Source organism: Semicossyphus pulcher, unplaced genomic scaffold (assembly GCF_022749685.1).
Source record: "Semicossyphus pulcher isolate SPU_LCO1_2020_fin unplaced genomic scaffold, fSemPul1.0.p SCAF_7, whole genome shotgun sequence".
Taxonomy (NCBI): Eukaryota; Metazoa; Chordata; class Actinopteri; order Labriformes; family Labridae; genus Semicossyphus; species Semicossyphus pulcher.
This window is the reverse complement of record NW_027211748.1, coordinates 4,663,990-4,681,527: the sequence shown is the minus strand read 5'-3', so window position 1 is coordinate 4,681,527 and position 17,538 is coordinate 4,663,990. Positions and strand designations below refer to the sequence as shown.

The 17,538-nt window shown below is 43.0% G+C and overlaps 1 protein-coding gene across 2 annotated transcripts in view; it reads right to left on the bottom strand.

Moving 5' to 3' along the window:
- cadm3 (cell adhesion molecule 3) overlaps positions 1 to 17,538 on the bottom strand; it is a 118,531-nt gene that overhangs the window by 6,637 nt on the left and 94,356 nt on the right. Inside the window, exons 6-9 of one of the 2 annotated variants that reach the window (XM_069684019.1) lie at positions 16,123 to 16,293; positions 15,439 to 15,529; positions 6,099 to 6,271; positions 3,871 to 3,891 (exon numbers count right to left, since the gene is read on the bottom strand). In XM_069684019.1, coding sequence (XP_069540120.1) covers positions 3,871 to 3,891; positions 6,099 to 6,271; positions 15,439 to 15,529; positions 16,123 to 16,293 — 456 coding nt within the window. The remainder of the gene's footprint in view (positions 1 to 3,870; positions 3,892 to 6,098; positions 6,272 to 15,438; positions 15,530 to 16,122; positions 16,294 to 17,538) is intronic. The other variant, XM_069684020.1, reaches the window with a different exon arrangement.

Here is a 17,538-nt window from a genome sequence, read left to right as displayed (position 1 = left end):
ATGTAGTAAAGATAAGAAAACAGGAATCATAATGAGAGCGAGGGAAGGTGAGAATCGATGAGAAAGAAAGACAAAGAGTGACAGAAAAGGAGGCAGAGACAGTGAAGAATAAGGGGACAGAGAGGCAGAGATTGAGAGCAGAGAGGGAGGGGGTGACGGGTGAATATGTTTGGAGACGGATGATGAAAGGCAGCAGAAATAGAGGAAGAGAGGGAGAATAATGGGGAGAGTGACAGAGAGAAGGCAGAAAGAAAAGAAGAGAACAGGGGAGTGGAGAAGACTTGTCAATAAATAATACCAGGCAAAGCGACAAACCTTCACAAGACAAAGACAAGGATATGAAAAAAGCCAGGCGAGAGAAAAGGGGCCACCGCCTCACCCTCCATTAATAGCTGTTCGTGACTAACATGCAGTGTGCAGTTTACCACAGACCCCGGCGCTTGTAAGAACCTCGTAGGAGCGTTGATGTTGGGTGAAATCCTTGCCCCCCTCAGCTGTGGTGATGTCCACGTTTAACTGAAGGTTTCTAAGCTCTGCTATTGAGTGTGAAACTTTGAAACTCTTTTAGACTCTGAGTTTAAAACAGAGGAATGTGAGGAGATGCATCAGACCCCCCCGGGCCACAAAAGCCCCAGATACAGTTTTTGTGACAATTTGATGAAAGGAAATTGAAGTTTTCTGCTGGTTAAATTCAGCTATGATGGATCCTGAAATATAGAAGAGTACGATTTCTAAAGGAATATTTCATATACGTTGTTATGTTTCAGATACATACTTGTTGTATAGAACTATTACCAATCAAACTCTACATTACATTAAAAGTTGCACAAAGAATATGATTGAGTATACTTAACATGGATTGGTTCCATATTATTGGGCTACTATTTGTTACTAGTTACACTATGTTGAAGTATACTTAAAGTCTTATGAGTACCTTTTTCTACCTGTTATATTAAGTAATAATAATGAACTTTTTGGGTAGCATTCAGGTAAACTTCTCAGTACTTAATATAACATTTAGTTATTTTAACTCTGAAGATTTTCCATAACAGCACACTATCTTTAAATGTATAGCTTGTACAGTAGTTTGATTCTATTTTGAAAGAGGAATATACTCAAATATCCAAGTTATAATATACAGCTCCGGAAAATATTAAGAGAGCACTCCAAACGTTTGAATCAGCATCTCTCTCTACATGTCACATGTCATGGGGTCCAGATCTGAACCCCACTGAAAACCTCCTGAATGTGATCAATAGGAAGACGGATGTTTATCAAACAAAGCCGAGCTGCGTCACCCAACAGTGATGTGAAAGTCTTCCAAGACGCATGAAAGCTGTAATTAAAAACCAGGTTATTCACCACATATTGATCTGTGAACTCTTCCTGAGTTAAAACCTGTTTTCTGTTTAAACATGAACATGAACTTGTTTTCTTTGCATTATTCAAGGTCTGAAAAACACATTATTTGCATCTTTTGGTTTTCTTAACCAGTCGTCATGTTCTGCAAATAAAAGACCTAAATTCTGAGCTTAATCCAAAAGGCAGCTGGACTTGGTCGACGTTCTTGAAGACGTTTCACCTCCCATCCGAAAGGCTTCTTCAGTTCCAAAGTGACTGGTGGATGGAGCCAGAAATTAGGCTTATATTTCTAACTTTAGACTCCAACCATGTGGGTCCAGTTGCCTTTTGGATTAATCTTAGAATTACCATGACCTGGATGACTGAGAACCTTCACAGACGAGAGATCTAAATGAGAACATTTTATTTTAAAATAGGAGAAAGGTTGTAAACAATAAAACAAAAGTTAAATTGTCAGAAACATCCATCCATCCATTATCTATATCGCTTATTCTGTTCAGGGTCGCGGGGGGGGGCTGGAGCCTATTCCAGCTGTCATTGGGTGGAAGGCGGGGCTTCACAGGGCTGACACACAGAGACAGATAACCTTTCGCACACACTCACACACACACCTATGGGCAATTTAGAGTCACCAATTAACCTAACGAGCATATCTTTGGACTGTGGGAGGAAGCAGGAGAGAACCCACACATGCACGGTGACAACATGCAAACTCCAAACAGTAGCCCTTGTCAGACACACAAACCTATAAATAGAAAAACCAGATATAAACACATCTTTGCAGTGGTCTCTTATTTCTTTCCGGAGCTGTATATGAAATATAGCAAGTTGCACTACATGCAAGCAAACATAAGATATGCAGTAAACCCAGGAAAAGCACGATTATGTGTTTTTAAAAACTAATACATACATCAATTAACTGATCTGCCCATCAGCATACATATAATATAACATGTATTCAGTTTTTAGAACTAAAGTACTTAAAAACAATAAAATTAGTCACAAATCTCAAAATATGATCATTATTTGAGTGACAAATTATGTACAATAAGGTCTCAAGTTTTCTTCAAATACTTTTATATAGGTTGAAATATATTTGTGTAGTTTGTATATTTGTATCTAAAAGTGTGATTTCATGATAGAAAATCTGTGAACTTTAAACTGGGGGGTAACCGAGGTCAAGCTGAAGACGAGCCCTCCTCTCCTCGTGCTTGAGAGTCAGTATTGTTTATACATGCAAGACTTTCACCCAATAGCAGAGTTGATATTTTTCCCAGCGCTTCAAACACTTCAGCTACTCGCCCCTCTGAGAAGAAAGCAATCTAGGCGGAAATAATTTGATACATCATTTATTTCGCCAGACTTTTCCTACCGGATCCAACGCCGGGTGTCAATTTGAAAGTCACTCAGATAGGCACGGCTCGTAAGCAGCACTTCTCACATCGCAAACGCGTAAAGAGACGACAAACACAGATAATAGAGTAACAGAAAGAAAAGGGAGTTGGAATAAAAACATTGGCTCCACTGTGAATGTTGAGTGGGGAACAAATGAGGGCTCAACCTAAGGATTCAACCAGTCAGAGGTACAAACAGGTAGGTTTCTCACCCCTTCAGAGAACAGGAAGGAGAGATAGAGCCACAGAAATGAAATGTTTACAGAATTGAAACTGAAAGGAGAGACGGAGGGGACACGTTTGACACAAAATCAAAGGTTCATCGACCAATTTTTGGAGGGAAAAGTCACATTTCAGGGAGTTAAGGTAAGTGAAAGGGCATGACAACAACCAACCAGAGGCCACACAGAGAACAGGGAGAAAAGAGCGGCGAGGAGGGGAGATACTCCGAGTACCAGTCAGAATGACACACACACACAGAAAGTGGAGCACACACTCCAGGCTGGCCGGTGTGGAGGTGAGAGGGGCATGCTGACGAGGCGAGACTGAGAATGAGCCCATAAATCCTGCTGTCAGCATCAAAGGAAAGCAGACAAGACCCGAGAACACCTCAAAGCCTGACCCTCCCCACCCACCCTTTATCCCCCCTCCCAACACACACACACACACAGAGGAACAACACACATATATAGAGAAACACACACAGAGGAAGTGGAAAACTGTGTAAATGACTTGTACCACTTAAGGGGTCAAGCCTGTGTGTGTGTGTCTTTGCTGGATAGATGTGAGTGCCTCTGGTGTGGCTGCTGGTGGTGTGTTTTTGTATGTGTGTGTGTGTGTGTGTGTGTGTGTGTTTGGGTTTTGAGCATGTATAGGAAACAACAGAGCATTATGTGGACAGGAGTATGAAATATTCATCCCTCCGCTCTGAAGTTCAAAGTGTCCCCACAGTAGGTTTTTCTTTCCCAGAGTGACAGATAAAAACAGATAGAACTACAGACAGTCAGACCTACAAACAGTCAGACCTACAGACGGACAGACGGACAGACAGACAGACGAAAAGTTAGAACGACAGAGAGTCAGAACGACAGATGACTCGTGGAAAAAGTTATACCTGCAATCTTGTCTGTAGCATCTTCTCAAGTGGATGAGTAGATGATGGATTGTTGCATGTTTGGATGGATGGATGAATGGATGGATGGACGGGTGGTTGGTTAGATGAGTGGAGGAGTGCATGTTAGAGGGGGGGGTTAGGGGTTATTAAAAAGAGGAAAGAGGAAAACAAGAAAAAAAGAACATCAAACAGATGTGACACGGCCACACGAATGCCATTTTTTCCTTCATTGTACGTTTGTTTAAATCTTTGGCTTCGTGTTTGATTGTGTGCGGGTGTTAAAACAAACGCCCAGTGTCTTTGGCTGCTCCAGAGTGCAAGCACAGTTTGTGTATTACGGGAAAAATATCACAACAGTAACTTGACCAACCATATTCACACGGCGACCATTTTTTCCGACGTCGCGCTCAAGGTTGGAAGCTAAAATGCTAATGTTCCTACTGCTGTGTTCCATGTAGCAAAATTATTTAGTCGTGAATCTGACAAATGTTTTATCATTTCACGGTTGATAAGCAAACCAAAAACAATGGATGAGGAAAATCTGGAGGGACATCGGGCCATGTTTTAAATTAAATCGGACAAACATATTTGATACACGTTACCTACCATCCGATAGCAGCTACCACCTTATGTTAGCATTTAACTACTTGCTAGCTGACATTACCATTTGATAGTATTGCATGTGATGGCGGGAAAGGCCTAAAGTACAAGTTTACAGTTATTTGAGCTAGTTACACATTAGCTACCATCAAAAAACAGCTAACGTTAGCATTCAACTATTTGCTAGCTAACATTATCGATTGATAGTGTTGCATGTGATGGCGGGAAAGGCCTAACGTAATAGTTTACAGTTATTTTAGTTAGCTCAAGATTCGGTTGACTAGCTAGCTAACGTCAATGTTGGGTAGAAATTGGTTGAATGCTAACCTCAGCTGTGTGATTTAGTTGTCAACACCTAATGAGTTATCAAATAAGTTCGGGTTTTTTTCAGTAAAATATGGTTCAGTGTCCTTCCAGATTTTCACTATGCATTGTTTTCAAGATTCAGATGAATTGTGAAACGGTGAAATGATAGCTTTTATAAGATCCATTATGTTTAAATGATTTGCAACAGGGAATAAGGCTGTACAACATTATAATAGTATTTGAGCTTCCCACCCTTGGTGTGATGTAAGAGGAAAATGGCCGCCGTGTGAATATGGTCAATACGCCTTTCGCGTCGACTTTGTTTGCATGTGTGTGTGCAAGAGTGTAACTCAGATGGTTTTACCTGTGAAAGTAACTCCATTCAGCCGACCGGAAACTGAGGGAGTAAGGGAGGAGGCGAGGGGGGAGTCGGAGCGAGTGGCAGCGGAGGGAGCGATGCTTGCGGAGGAAGGAGGAGTCGGAGTCGGTGAGGAGGAGTCAGGAGAAAATGTCAGGTCGGGGAAGAGGACGTTGGAGAGAGTGGTGGTGGAGATTTCGGGGATGGCTGTCGACTCGACAGACGCGGTGGGGGTGGGGGTGGGAGAAGGGGAGGAGTCAGGGGAGGAGGTGGAGGTGAGGTCAGGAGGAAGGGAGGAGGCGGAGGTGAGGTCAGGAGGAGAGGAGGAGGCGGAGGTGAGGTCAGGAGGAGAGGAGGAGGCTGAGGTGAGGTCAGGAGGAGAGGAGGAGGTGTCGGTGGGATCAGAGCTGGAGCCAGGCAAGATGTCAGGAGGAGAGGAGGATGGGAGAGAGGTGGAAGAGGAGGATGTAGGAGATTCAGATGGATAGGTTGAAGAGCCGAGGGACGGGGAGGTGGTGTCGAGGGAATCTGGGTCCATGGGATCTTTGGAGGAGGAGGAGGAGGAGGAGGTAGGAGATATGGCGTGGGAGGCGCAGGTTTGAGCAAGCAAAGTGAAAAAATGGCCATAAATTGAGCGACCGGGACACATAAAAGCGGAGGGAAAGCAGCGCAAGAACGAGCGAAAGCGGTTGGATGGTAAGCGTTGGGCGGTTGTGGTTATGGTGGCGCGGTTGGATGAGAAAAAAAAACAAAACAAAAAAAACAGGAGGAAAGAAACGAAAGAAAATCAGAAGAGAAAAAAGATGGAAGTACAAGCAAAAGCCACAACAAACGACAGAAATAAAAAAAGGTGATGAAAAAACGTAAAAGAAGAAGACAACTCTTTTTCTACATCAGTTTTTTCCCTCTTTCCCTTCACTCACCCCTCTTTTTATCCCTCTTTCTTTTCATTTTTTCTTGTTACCTTGCACCAGGAGTGTGTACTCCCCCAGGCTGTTTCCGATGCCGTTGTCAGCGTTGCAGAGGTAGACGCCATTATCTGATTTGTTGAGCATCTCGAAGCGCAAGAAAGCACCGTCGGCCTTGGCCAGTGGGGGGAGCTCTCCATCCTTCTTCTCCCACATGTAGGAGGCGGGCCTGAGCCAGGAGAGAGAAAGAGAGACAAGAATGAGAGTCCTGATGTGAACTGTACGAGCTCGGCCAAAGTAACTAAAAGTAAAAATCAAAAGAGGGGTGAAGTGATGAGAGGAGACGGGGAGCTGTGACAAGTGCTGCAGGAGAAAGAAAAAAAATATGAAATGATCAAGGGAAAAGTAAAGATGGAAGGGAAAGAGAAGAAATGGTTGGGGGAGAGGAGAGGCTGGGAGGGACGAGGATGAAAAAAGAAAAGATGAAAGCAAAGGAGGAGAGCAACTGAGAACAAATAACAAAAAGAGATGGATCTTACAGTAAGAAAATAGGGAGGGTACCGAGGGAGAATGAACAACCATAGATGGATTAAGAGACAATCTGCCTCTGGGCACAGACATGTAAAAGCCCCCCACCCCTGCTACATCAGAGAAAGACTTGCACTTGCGTCATTTCAGGCACTTTGTGTCTCTTTGTCACTGGTTTGCTTATCCTTGTGCTCATTTGCATCTCTTTGTAGTTGTTTTGTGTCTCTTTGTAACAGTTTGTGTCTCTTTTTAGTTGTTTTGTTTCTCTTTGTAACAGTTTGTGTCTCTTTTTAGTTGTTTTGTTTCTCTTTGGGACTGTTTGTGTCTCTTTGTAGTTGTTTTGTTTCTCTTTGGGACTGTTTGTGTCTCTTTTTAGTTGTTTTGTTTCTCTTTGGGACTGTTTGTGTCTCTTTGTAGTTGTTTTGTTTCTCTTTGGGACTGTTTGTGTCTCTTTGTAGTTGTTTTGTTTCTCTTTGGGACTGTTTGTGTCTCTTTGTAGTTGTTTTGTTTCTCTTTGGGACAGTTTGTGTCTCTTTGGTACTGTTTGTGTCTCTTTGTAGTTGTTTTGTTTCTCTTTGGGACAGTTTGTGTCTCTTTGTAGTTGTTTTGTTTCTCTTTGGGACTGTTTGTGTCTCTTTTTAGTTGTTTTGTTTCTCTTTGTAACAGTTTGTGTCTCTTTGTAGTTGTTTTGTTTCTCTTTGGGACTGTTTGTGTCTCTTTGTAGTTGTTTTGTTTCTCTTTGTAACAGTTTGTGTCTCTTTGTAGTTGTTCTGTTTCTCTTTGTAACAGTTTGTGTCTCTTTTTAGTTGTTTTGTTTCTCTTTGTAACAGTTTGTGTCTCTTTTTAGTTGTTTTGTTTCTCTTTGGGACAGTTTGTGTCTCTTTGTAGTTGTTTTGTTTCTCTTTGGGACTGTTTGTGTCTCTTTTTAGTTGTTTTGTTTCTCTTTGGGACAGTTTGTGTCTCTTTGTAGTTGTTCTGTTTCTCTTTGGGACAGTTTGTGTCTCTTTGTAGTTGTTCTGTTTCTCTTTGGGACTGTTTGTGTCTCTTTGTAGTTGTTTTGTTTCTCTTTGGGACTGTTTGTGTCTCTTTGTAGTTGTTTTGTTTCTCTTTGGGACAGTTTGTGTCTCTTTGTAGTTGTTCTGTTTCTCTTTGGGACTGTTTGTGTCTCTTTGTAGTTGTTTTGTTTCTCTTTGGGACTGTTTGTGTCTCTTTGTAGTTGTTTTGTTTCTCTTTGGGACTGTTTGTGTCTCTTTGTAGTTGTTTTGTTTCTCTTTGGTACTGTTTGTGTCTCTTTTTAGTTGTTTTGTGACTCTTTGTAACCGTTTGTCTCTTTGTAGTTGTTTTGTGTCTCTTTGTTACTGTTTGTGTCTCTTTGTAGTTGTTTTGTGACTCTTTGTAACCGTTTGTCTCTTTGTGGTTGTTTTGTGTCTCTTTGTTATTGTTGCTCTTGTAACAGTCTCTTTGTGGTTGTTGTATGTATCTTTGAAGTTCGTGTGGTTATATTTATGGTTTTTGAGCATCTCTTAGTAATTGTTTTTTCTCTCTCTTTGTGGTTGTTGTGTGTCACAGTCATCAGTGTCTCATTGTTTTGTGTCCCATTGTAGTTGTTTGTTTGCCTGTTTAGTCGTCTATGTCTCTTACGGATATTTGGTGGTGTTTTGTGTGTCTCTGTGGTTGTCTCTAATCTCGTAGTAGTTTTTTGTCTCTTTGCAGTTTTGTTGGGTGTCTTTGTAGCAGTTTTGTGTATACTGTATTTATGGTTGTTTGTAGCTATATTGTCATCTTGCCTCAGCATAATTGTTGTTGTTTTGTGTCCATTTTTAGTAGTCTCTTATCGCTCTGTGGTGATTTGTGCCTCGTTGTATTTGCTCGTGTCTCTATGGTTGTTTTACATATATTTGTAGTTGTTTTGTGTCTCTTTGTGGTTGTTTTGCATTATTTGTGCTCAATCTATGTTGTTTCATTGACTTTCCATCAAAAAAAGTTGACATCCACTTTAAGCAGAGGCCCCTGGGTCAGTGCCCAGTAGACCTTTACTATCCAACCATGTGAATGAGAGAGAGGGAGATCAGTGAGAGCTTTTACAGCAGTAAAAGTGAAAAAGATGATTAAATAAATGACAGAAAGAAGAATGGGGTTCAGAGAAGTGCCACAGATTGAAAAAGAGAAGAGATTAAAAGAGTTGGAGGGAGAAGAAGACAACAGAACAGAGATCAGCATTTCAAATCAGGCTGCGTTAAAAAATCTATTCTGCATAACAGATTGTGTATGAGAGAGATAGCGAGACGGGCCTTGATAAAAGAATCAATTATGTAAATGGGGAGTCCTTAAGCGCTGTACAGTAATTACAATGACGGGGAGTCTGAATCGGGGACAGACCTGAACGGGCTGGTCTGATTAATCGCTCTTCAAAAAAGTAAAAAAAATCCTCAGCAACACCTAAAGGTGCAATACGTAAATTCACAATGGTGGCCAGGTGGTTATTTGTGGTTGTAAAGAAACTGTTATCTTCTCGACCAACCTCGTTCAGACCACTATTTTATAATCTAGTTGGATGTCTCAGAGAGGTAAAACCTACAACATCTCTTTCTGTTGTTGCTGCTGGGCAACATTCGGAGAGAAAGCTAATGAGAAACATGGTTTGCTCCCTTGACACCTGCTGCTGTGCAAACACCAGGGAGACTGTGGAAGTTCAAAGTTTTGAATATGTGTCATTTGAGGAATATAAATCCTAGCCATGCTAAAAAAAACAGCTCCAGTATTCAGTCAGCAGTCCTGACAAATGTGCATAATCAACTATAAAGCATTTTAAATAGCATGTCTCGCTCGTGTTTGACTACATCATGTAGTTACCTTCAATAAAATGTAATCAGCTGTTGTACTACACTGCCTCCAAACGCTAGATAATATGCAATTAACTGAACAATTAACTCCCCATTTACAGGCTGTAACTGTTGTAGTGTTATTAACCATAATGCTTAAAAGTCAATCTCTGTTATACGGCCAGTTGTTCAAGTGCAGAAAGCTGATTGGTGAGTACATGCTTCCAATCATGCATGTCTAAAATCTATCTAATTCTATTCTTGGCTCTGAGCTCAGCTGAGCAGGAAACTTTTCACTTAGCATGCATGCATTAGTAAACACTGCAAAAAAAAGTCATAATGTGCTTGAAGACATTCTTTTATTGCAATTATGGGTGCTGGATTTTCCTCCCTCTCTCATCTATAATCGTTATTGCTGTAAAAAAGAGCCAACGGGTGTTTTTCCTAAATTATTAATATAAGATTTGCTAAGTTATGTTAATGTCCTAAATCTTTGTAATCCAACACTTATTCCTACAGAAATGTATCTGACATTTGATCAGTGCTCTTACAGAGTATTAAAGGATAAGTCTGGGGTTGTTTTGGCGACGGTTCTTACAAAGAGTGGACACATTTAAATGCTCTAATCACTTTCTCACATATAGAATATGACTAAATTCCTCTGTGGTACAGAGCATCAGGGTTTCTCTCTTAACTGTGTTGGCTTTACAGTCCACGGAACGGAACAGTTTTGATTGAATCAAAATGAGAGTAGTCTATAGACACATCAGGCAGCTGTTTACAGCTTAAAAAGCCCCAATGAACCCTCTGTCCCTCCCTGTCAGACAGCAGACAACAGACAACAGACAGACAAAGTCAGCAGCTAGCTGGTGAAGATAGTGGAGCACTTATCTGCTGGAGAGCCAGATATTTCCCTCAGGAGTTAGTGGAGACCAAAATGAGGCTTAAAGGAGACTGAATATTGGTCTTACTTAGACAAGACACCAAATGCATGCTGATGTTGCTCTGTGTCTGCCTGATGTGTAAATAAGCCGCTGTTTGCCAACTTGTTGCCAAGTAAAACTTTATAAGGGGATGAAATGTTTTGTTTACAACATATTGCTCTGCCCCCAAGTGACCAAAAAAATCAATACTGAGGCTTGAAGATTGGTCAGAAATATATTGTTTAATTTACAAAAAGTAATTCCTAAAAGTGCCAGGAACTACTGTAGTGAATATAAGTCAAACAGGAGCAAATACTGCATTTGTTGGGGACTATTTTAAACCGTGGAATAATACATATTAGGTCAAGTAGCGAGTATCTGTTGCAACAGGTTTGCGTATAAATTGACTCAAAGGTCTCACCTTAAAGGAACAATATGTAACATTGACAGCTAGCGTCTCAAAAGTGTACTGCAGTCCAAATTCTAAATATTGGACACCGTTGTGTCCCCCCGCCCCCTCCTCCCCAGATTCGAGTGTTAGCCTTCCCTGCTTCAGCGTCCGACTGTGGTCGGAAAGCACAGGGGAGACTTATCAGCCTGCCCCAGGGCCAAAGCTGCTGCTGGCTTCACTTTACACACAGAGCAGTGAGCAGGAAGCAAGGCACAGGAGCGCGGCTTCAGTCTTGAAGAATACGTGGCTTTATTACACACACAGCCTTACTGTACAGTCGTTCTGTTATTGTCAGTTACCGATAACACTCTCTGCTGATCCACTCCGATCAACGTTCACTCTTGTAACTCATGCGCACACACTCACTGCCTTTCTCTCGCTTCTAGTACGACGCGAAGCTCACGCGGGTTGCCAGGTTGAGGATACTGAACTTACTTGAGTGGAAGACGTGGGCTTTGACAATGACGAGCAACAAGTCCTGTGCGCCAAATTATTTCATATCTGGCAACCCGGGGTGACGGAATGGGCAGTGGGCAGGATCGCGTATGTCAAAACACACAGAGATGTTCCGCACCGGAATGGACATTTCAGGAGGAGAATAAACTGGCTGTAGCATTGTTGTCAGAGAAGCCAAAATTTCAACTTAGCATGTTTCCTTCATCTCTGATTACAAGGCCATTTTATCGGTAAATTCCAGTCAATATATTACATATTGTTCCTTTAATGATTTATAGTTCAGTAATCCATCTATCCATTATCCTTTTTTGGGTCACGGGGTAGCTGGATTCTATGCCAGCTGTCATTGGGCGAGAGGTGGGGTACACCCTGGACTGATCACCAGTCAATCACAGGGCTGACACACAGAGACAGACAACCTTTCAACCAATTGTAGAGTCACCAATGAACCTAACGAGTACTTCTTTGGACTGTGGGAGGAAGCCAGAGTACCTGAAGGGAACCCGTGCATGCACAGGGAGAACATGCAAACTGGGATTCGAACAAGGAACCTTCTAGCTGTGCAATTAACTCATCTAAATATTTAACATTTCATCCGGACATTAACTCTGATAACTTTGCTATCTCTTGTGTGCAAACATGCGTCTCATTAAAGGGATTTTAATTGTTTCGGACTAAACTAGAGCAACATTTACTTACATTGTGCTGTAGATACTCGGCTCAAACTTGTTAGGAGGATCAATTCATGTTAGCTTTAGTCTTTTCTTGGGATTTGTTAACAACAGGAAAGATACACTGTAGAGTACGGCCGGCCTTATCCTCTCACAGGTTACAGATTACTGTAATCCTGTTACATGTCACCTGCTGTTTTCTTACCGTGGCCCTGACCTTGAACATGTGAGGAAGCTTGCACGCGATACGGCCAAAGTTATGCAAGGCTCTTCAGCTGTAAATGTGTTAAGTGAACGGTCTTAGGGAGTTTAACTCGGTTAAGCGACTTCGAGCTCTGAAATGTGATGCAATTGTGAGCACTCCTGGGCCGTGCTGATCGAGTAGATGGGAAATATAATAGAATGTAGAGCACAAATTCCTTTCTCTTCTATTAGAAAACTCCTGCCGCCGGGCGTCCAGGAAACACAGTATAGAATTTGATACGGTAAGTTATTCTTTTGAACCTGACAGGATGCGACCACGCAGAGAAAAAGCGCGTGTCGTGGAATGGAGTGCGACGTTCATTGAGTTTGATTGGGGAGGGCAGCTCGGGAGGAGGAGAGGGGATCTGAGTGGCTGGGTCTGTTAAGGGAAGGTGTCGTCGCAGTGATTGGGTTTTGACTGACAGCTGCGGGGGCAACCTGTATCTGATTTGATTGGACACCGGCTCACCCAAAAGCGGCGGCGAACGTAACAGAACACGCTCTTTCTATCTCGCACACACAGACACACTTTCTCTCTCTTGTTTGCTCTCCCTGTCTCTGTCTTAGTCATTCGCTGCTTGTCACCAAATCTTTCTGTCTCCTCTCCGCCCACGCTTTTCTCCGCTTGCCTCCACCTCTCCCTCTCCTGTCGGTTTGTTTTCCTTCCCTCTCTACCTCTCCTTCCCTTGTCAATTTTTTTCTGCTTCTCTTTTTTGCTTCTATACCCTCGCTTTCTTTTTTACATACAGCCTCTGCCACTCAGCAGACGCTTTTATCTTCAGCCTCTCCCTGTGCTATGAGTTAAGTACATTTTTAGAATAGGGGATCCCACTGGGAGCCGAACCCTGAACCCCTCTACTGTCAGGGCCATTTTAAACTACACAGAAGCATTTATTACTATAGAACAAGAGTGTTTCATATATAGAGCATACAGCATTTGAAGGATGCTTTCATCCTCAGAGTCTAATTGTGGCTCAAATAAATAGATTTCTAGCCTCGGTGGTCCCTGTGGGAGCTGAACCCCTGACCCCGCCACACTGTTCACACCTTGCTTTTCTCCTGTCGACAATTTATCGACTCCTTCGCTGCCTGTAAACGCACGTACATGCGATGACAGTCACCTCCTCCTTCCCCGCCCCTATCTGTCCAACTGCCAATCAAATTAAGCGGTTAGTCTTATTCCTAGCGGCTTCCTGTGATGAGCTGACAGCGGGGGGGAGGGGAGGGGGGTGATAGGAGGAGGAGGAGGAGGAGGGAGGGGGAGTTTAGAGGGAAAAGGTGTGAGGAGAGATAGAGGAGAGTTATAGGGAAGGACGGGGAGGAGAGGAGGGCGAGGAGACGTCGCGGCAAGACGGAGAGGGGCGAAGGAGTCGTGAGTGACACAGCCGGCGGAGAGATACCTGATGATGGAGGGATGGAGGGAGGCAGGGGGGAGAGGGAGGGGAGGAGAGTGGATCGATAGGGCTGGTTGGCTGGAGGTTCATCTATAATGCAGAAAGGCCGAGGAAGGAGTGTATTTGTGTGGGAAGGCTTTAAGACAGGAGTTGCAGTTTGTTTGTGTGTGTGTGAGTATTTGTGTACACACTGTATCAGTGAACACCTGTAAGCTTGTACAAGCAGGTGTTATGCGCTAACTGTGCCTGTGTGTGTGTGTGTGTGTACGTGTCATGTTCAAACACCTGACTATTTGCACGAGGAGGTGTCAGAAATTGAACATGTTAAACGCGTGACTGCTTTCAAATGTGTTACTTTGTGTGCAAATTGTCGGTGCTGCTTCTGGCGCATGTTGCCTGGAGGTGTGTGTGTGTGTGTGTGTGTGTGTGTGTGTGTGTGTGTGTCCATTCCTGAAGGATTTGTCTGTGTTTGTGATTGTGAACCTGCTGAATAATTTGACACCTTTTACGCTAATAAAGGTGGGTGTGTTAACATGTGTGTCTGCTTCTTTCTATGCTGATATTAAGTGCCTCTAAAATCTCTTGAGACTCTCGACATGACTAAAAGCTCTGATTGGAGCAGCAGCAGCCGACCTGCACTGTTCATTAGAGTCAGGACTTCTATGCTTTAATTAAAGAAAACAAGTTACTATGTTGGTTTGGCTGTTTGACGTCCTGGTTCAGGAGCCAATGGGCAGAGTCGGGGAGGACTGTGCCTGAGTTAATTGGGCCTCAACTCATGTAAGTGGCTTCCACTCAAACTTTTGTCTCCCCTCTCTTCCACCCAGAGGGGGGTACGACGAAGCAAGATTAGAGGGTAAGCCGGGACAGTTGAGCCTAAACCCGGGGTTTTCAGTGTCTCCAAGCTGGTTCTCTTTTAACCTGGCTAGATCACCATGGTTACTCACTCTGATTATGTTCAGAGTTTGGGCTTTAAAGCTCCCTTTCATTCATTATTTTTTGACGATGTTCTCTGCAGGTAATATAGATCCTAAGCTGAGGTTGCATTTATATGGAAACTACTGGAACATAATGTTAAACACGTAAAGCCATAGCACATAGGCTACTGTATGCATCACATCACAGAGTCTATGCATTCAGTGATGAATATAAAATGACCAGATAACCCGTATGGTGCTCAGATTACCTCGATAGAAGAACAATATTAAGACACGCACATGTTTCAAGTCGTGGAGGTCAAAGACTGCATCAGTGCTGGCAGAGAGGGTGCGATAATACGGCTAAGGGCACTATGATAGAGTGCATAAAAGATGACTTAGTGATCTGATTATGAAGAAAAATGGCAGCATCATCCAACGGTAGCATCTCCCACCAACAGTCATTGTTGGTTTTTAACTGTTATCAGTAACTTTCACCAAGCAGTGTGTGGTCAGTAAGTTTCGTGGAAGTTTAGAAAGTCACATGATTAGTTTTGGAAGACACCTCGAGGGTGTGAGGATTTGTGTGAAACCAACAGAAAAGCTTATTTAAGACACATGGACAACGTGTACCAGTAAGTCCTCTAACTCCGGTCTGAAACACCTCCCTGTTTTTTGCTGGTTAGCTTCCTCTTAGTTTTATTTTTGTTGTGTATTTTCTTTGCTTTCATTTGGCTGACAGCAAAAAATGTGAGAATAACTGCAATGATATGAACCACTTCTGGCAGGAAGAGACAACGACGTCTCTGTTGTGTTGCAAACTGGCTGGAAATGTTGGAACATGATCATGTTGTTCAGTGATTTTAATTATATTAAAAATGCATTTTGTCAGAAGTGTTTCAAGTGTGTTCAATTTGATTTGAATGAGCCGTGTGTGTGTGTGTGTGTGTGTGTGTGTGTGTGTGTGTGTGTGTGTGTGTGTGTGTCTTACTCGGGGTTGCCGTTGCCCAAACACTCTAGATGAAACTTCTCCCCCTCTCTGGGTAGATCGCTCTCAGGCACGATCAGCACGCTAGGGGAGTCTGGAAGTGGGAAAACACACACAAAAACACACACACACACACACACACACACACAGAGTATAGTTACATAACACAGAACTCAAACAGACATGGACACAGCACCGATAGTCTCATTCATCCCTGTCTCCATCTACTCCCGTCTACATCCTGTAGGCGTCACCCTCTCTCTGCCTCCCACAATGACATAACCCCCTTACACAACCACATCCCTTTCTGTCAGGGTGCAGTACCGCTGTCTCGCCCACAGGGTGGCAGCACCGACACAGACCTGTCTCCGTTTCTAGTTTCATTTCAGATGATAACCTGCTCTTTTTATCCACAGTGACTCAACTCTGGGCGAGTGCAGCCGCAGAGGAAGGTTAAACTCCTGTGTGGTCATTTTTCCAGGTAGCTAATGTGAAATTATTGGAGCAGAGATCAAACTGTAAATTGGAAAAAAATGTGTTTAAACTGCCCGGTAAAAGAGAAAAGTGAGGCTGGAATTAAAAACAGAGCAGTCTGAGATTTCACTTTGCATGTCTCTGTCCTCTACTCCTCTGCACCCCCCCTCTCCCTCCCCCTTCCCACTCAACCCCATTTCCCAGTGGACTCACACAGCACCCGCAGAGTCTGCTCGCTCTTCTTCTCCCCCGAGGTCAGTGAGGGATGGTCGACGATGCAGGTGATGAGGGCGTTGTCATCGCTGCGGCTCACCTCCAGGGTGAGCTCGCTGCTCACGTTGTACGTGGGATCATGTGGATCGGGCTCCACCACGTTTGGACGTCCTGAGGTGGAGAGAGACGAGAAGGGGGAGAAAGGGCAGTCAGAGGGAAGGCGTCTACATCTTAACCAAACAATAATACATGCCACACTTGAAATAAGGCACTAGAGAAGGTAATTCTACTGTAATTATGTGGTACTTTCATGTTGTAGGACTGTGCAGAACTTCAATGACCCCCATTTGTTCCCTTTAAATGAAAAATACCTGCTCTGTGCGGTTACCTTGCGCCCCCGGGTTGTTTTGTTCTGCTATCTATCACTATAAGCCACATGCACTGTAAGCCTAACAGTGCTTTTCCACACATTTCCACTGTAATATCACACCTTTCCTAGCCCATAAAGCGATCAGCCCTTTCTGCTGACTCATTCAGTGATGTATACAAATGTTTCATCCAATGAAAAGTGAAAACAGAGTTTCGTCTGACCCTAAAACTTTGCATTGTATAAATCCTGCAGGACTATCTTTAGCTTCAAGGTAACCAGGATTAGCAGCAGTAAAATGATGTGTGTGTTATTCACAGTCATCAGAAGATGTGAAATGATTAGTCAATTAGTGGATCAACAGAGAATGAATCAACATTTTTTTTTGTCATTAATTAAACTGCAAAATATGTGCTGGCTGCAGCTTCTGAATGGTGAGGACGTGCTGCATTGTTCTGTTTTATTCTTGCACAATGAATATTTTTGGACTTTAAATCTCAGTCAGAAACAAATGAGTAATTTCTTCTATTTTCTGACATTTAAAGTGATAATCTGGAAGATTTTCAGGCAAATAAATGTCAGTTAAGTCACTCTCTATCGCCGAATGAGGTAACACAATGGGGATTGAGCCTGTGGCCCACTGATGAAAGCATCGGTGGCGACTTCACAAGCGGCGCCCAGTTAGTGACGCGTTTTCCATCAGCCAGCAGTGGTTGGTCTGTCAGAGAGGGTAGGCGGAGCTAAGCGGCTGCTTTTTTCCGCTCTCTGCAAGAGTTGTGAGTAAACAGTAATCTACTATGGCTGAACAAACAAAGAAAAGATGGATGACTACAGATACAACTTCAACAATAAGTGACAATCCAAAGAGAAAGAAACAAACTCGACGCTCAGATGAAGCAAACAGTCTGAAAAGGAAAGAGACCGTCAGCCAGGAAAATCAAGAGTTACAACCGGAGCCAACCGTGGACGTCACACATGCAGCACTGTCTGAAACTGAGATCTTTGAGATTAGCACTTTAAAGATACAATGACAAACATTTCATTCTTGA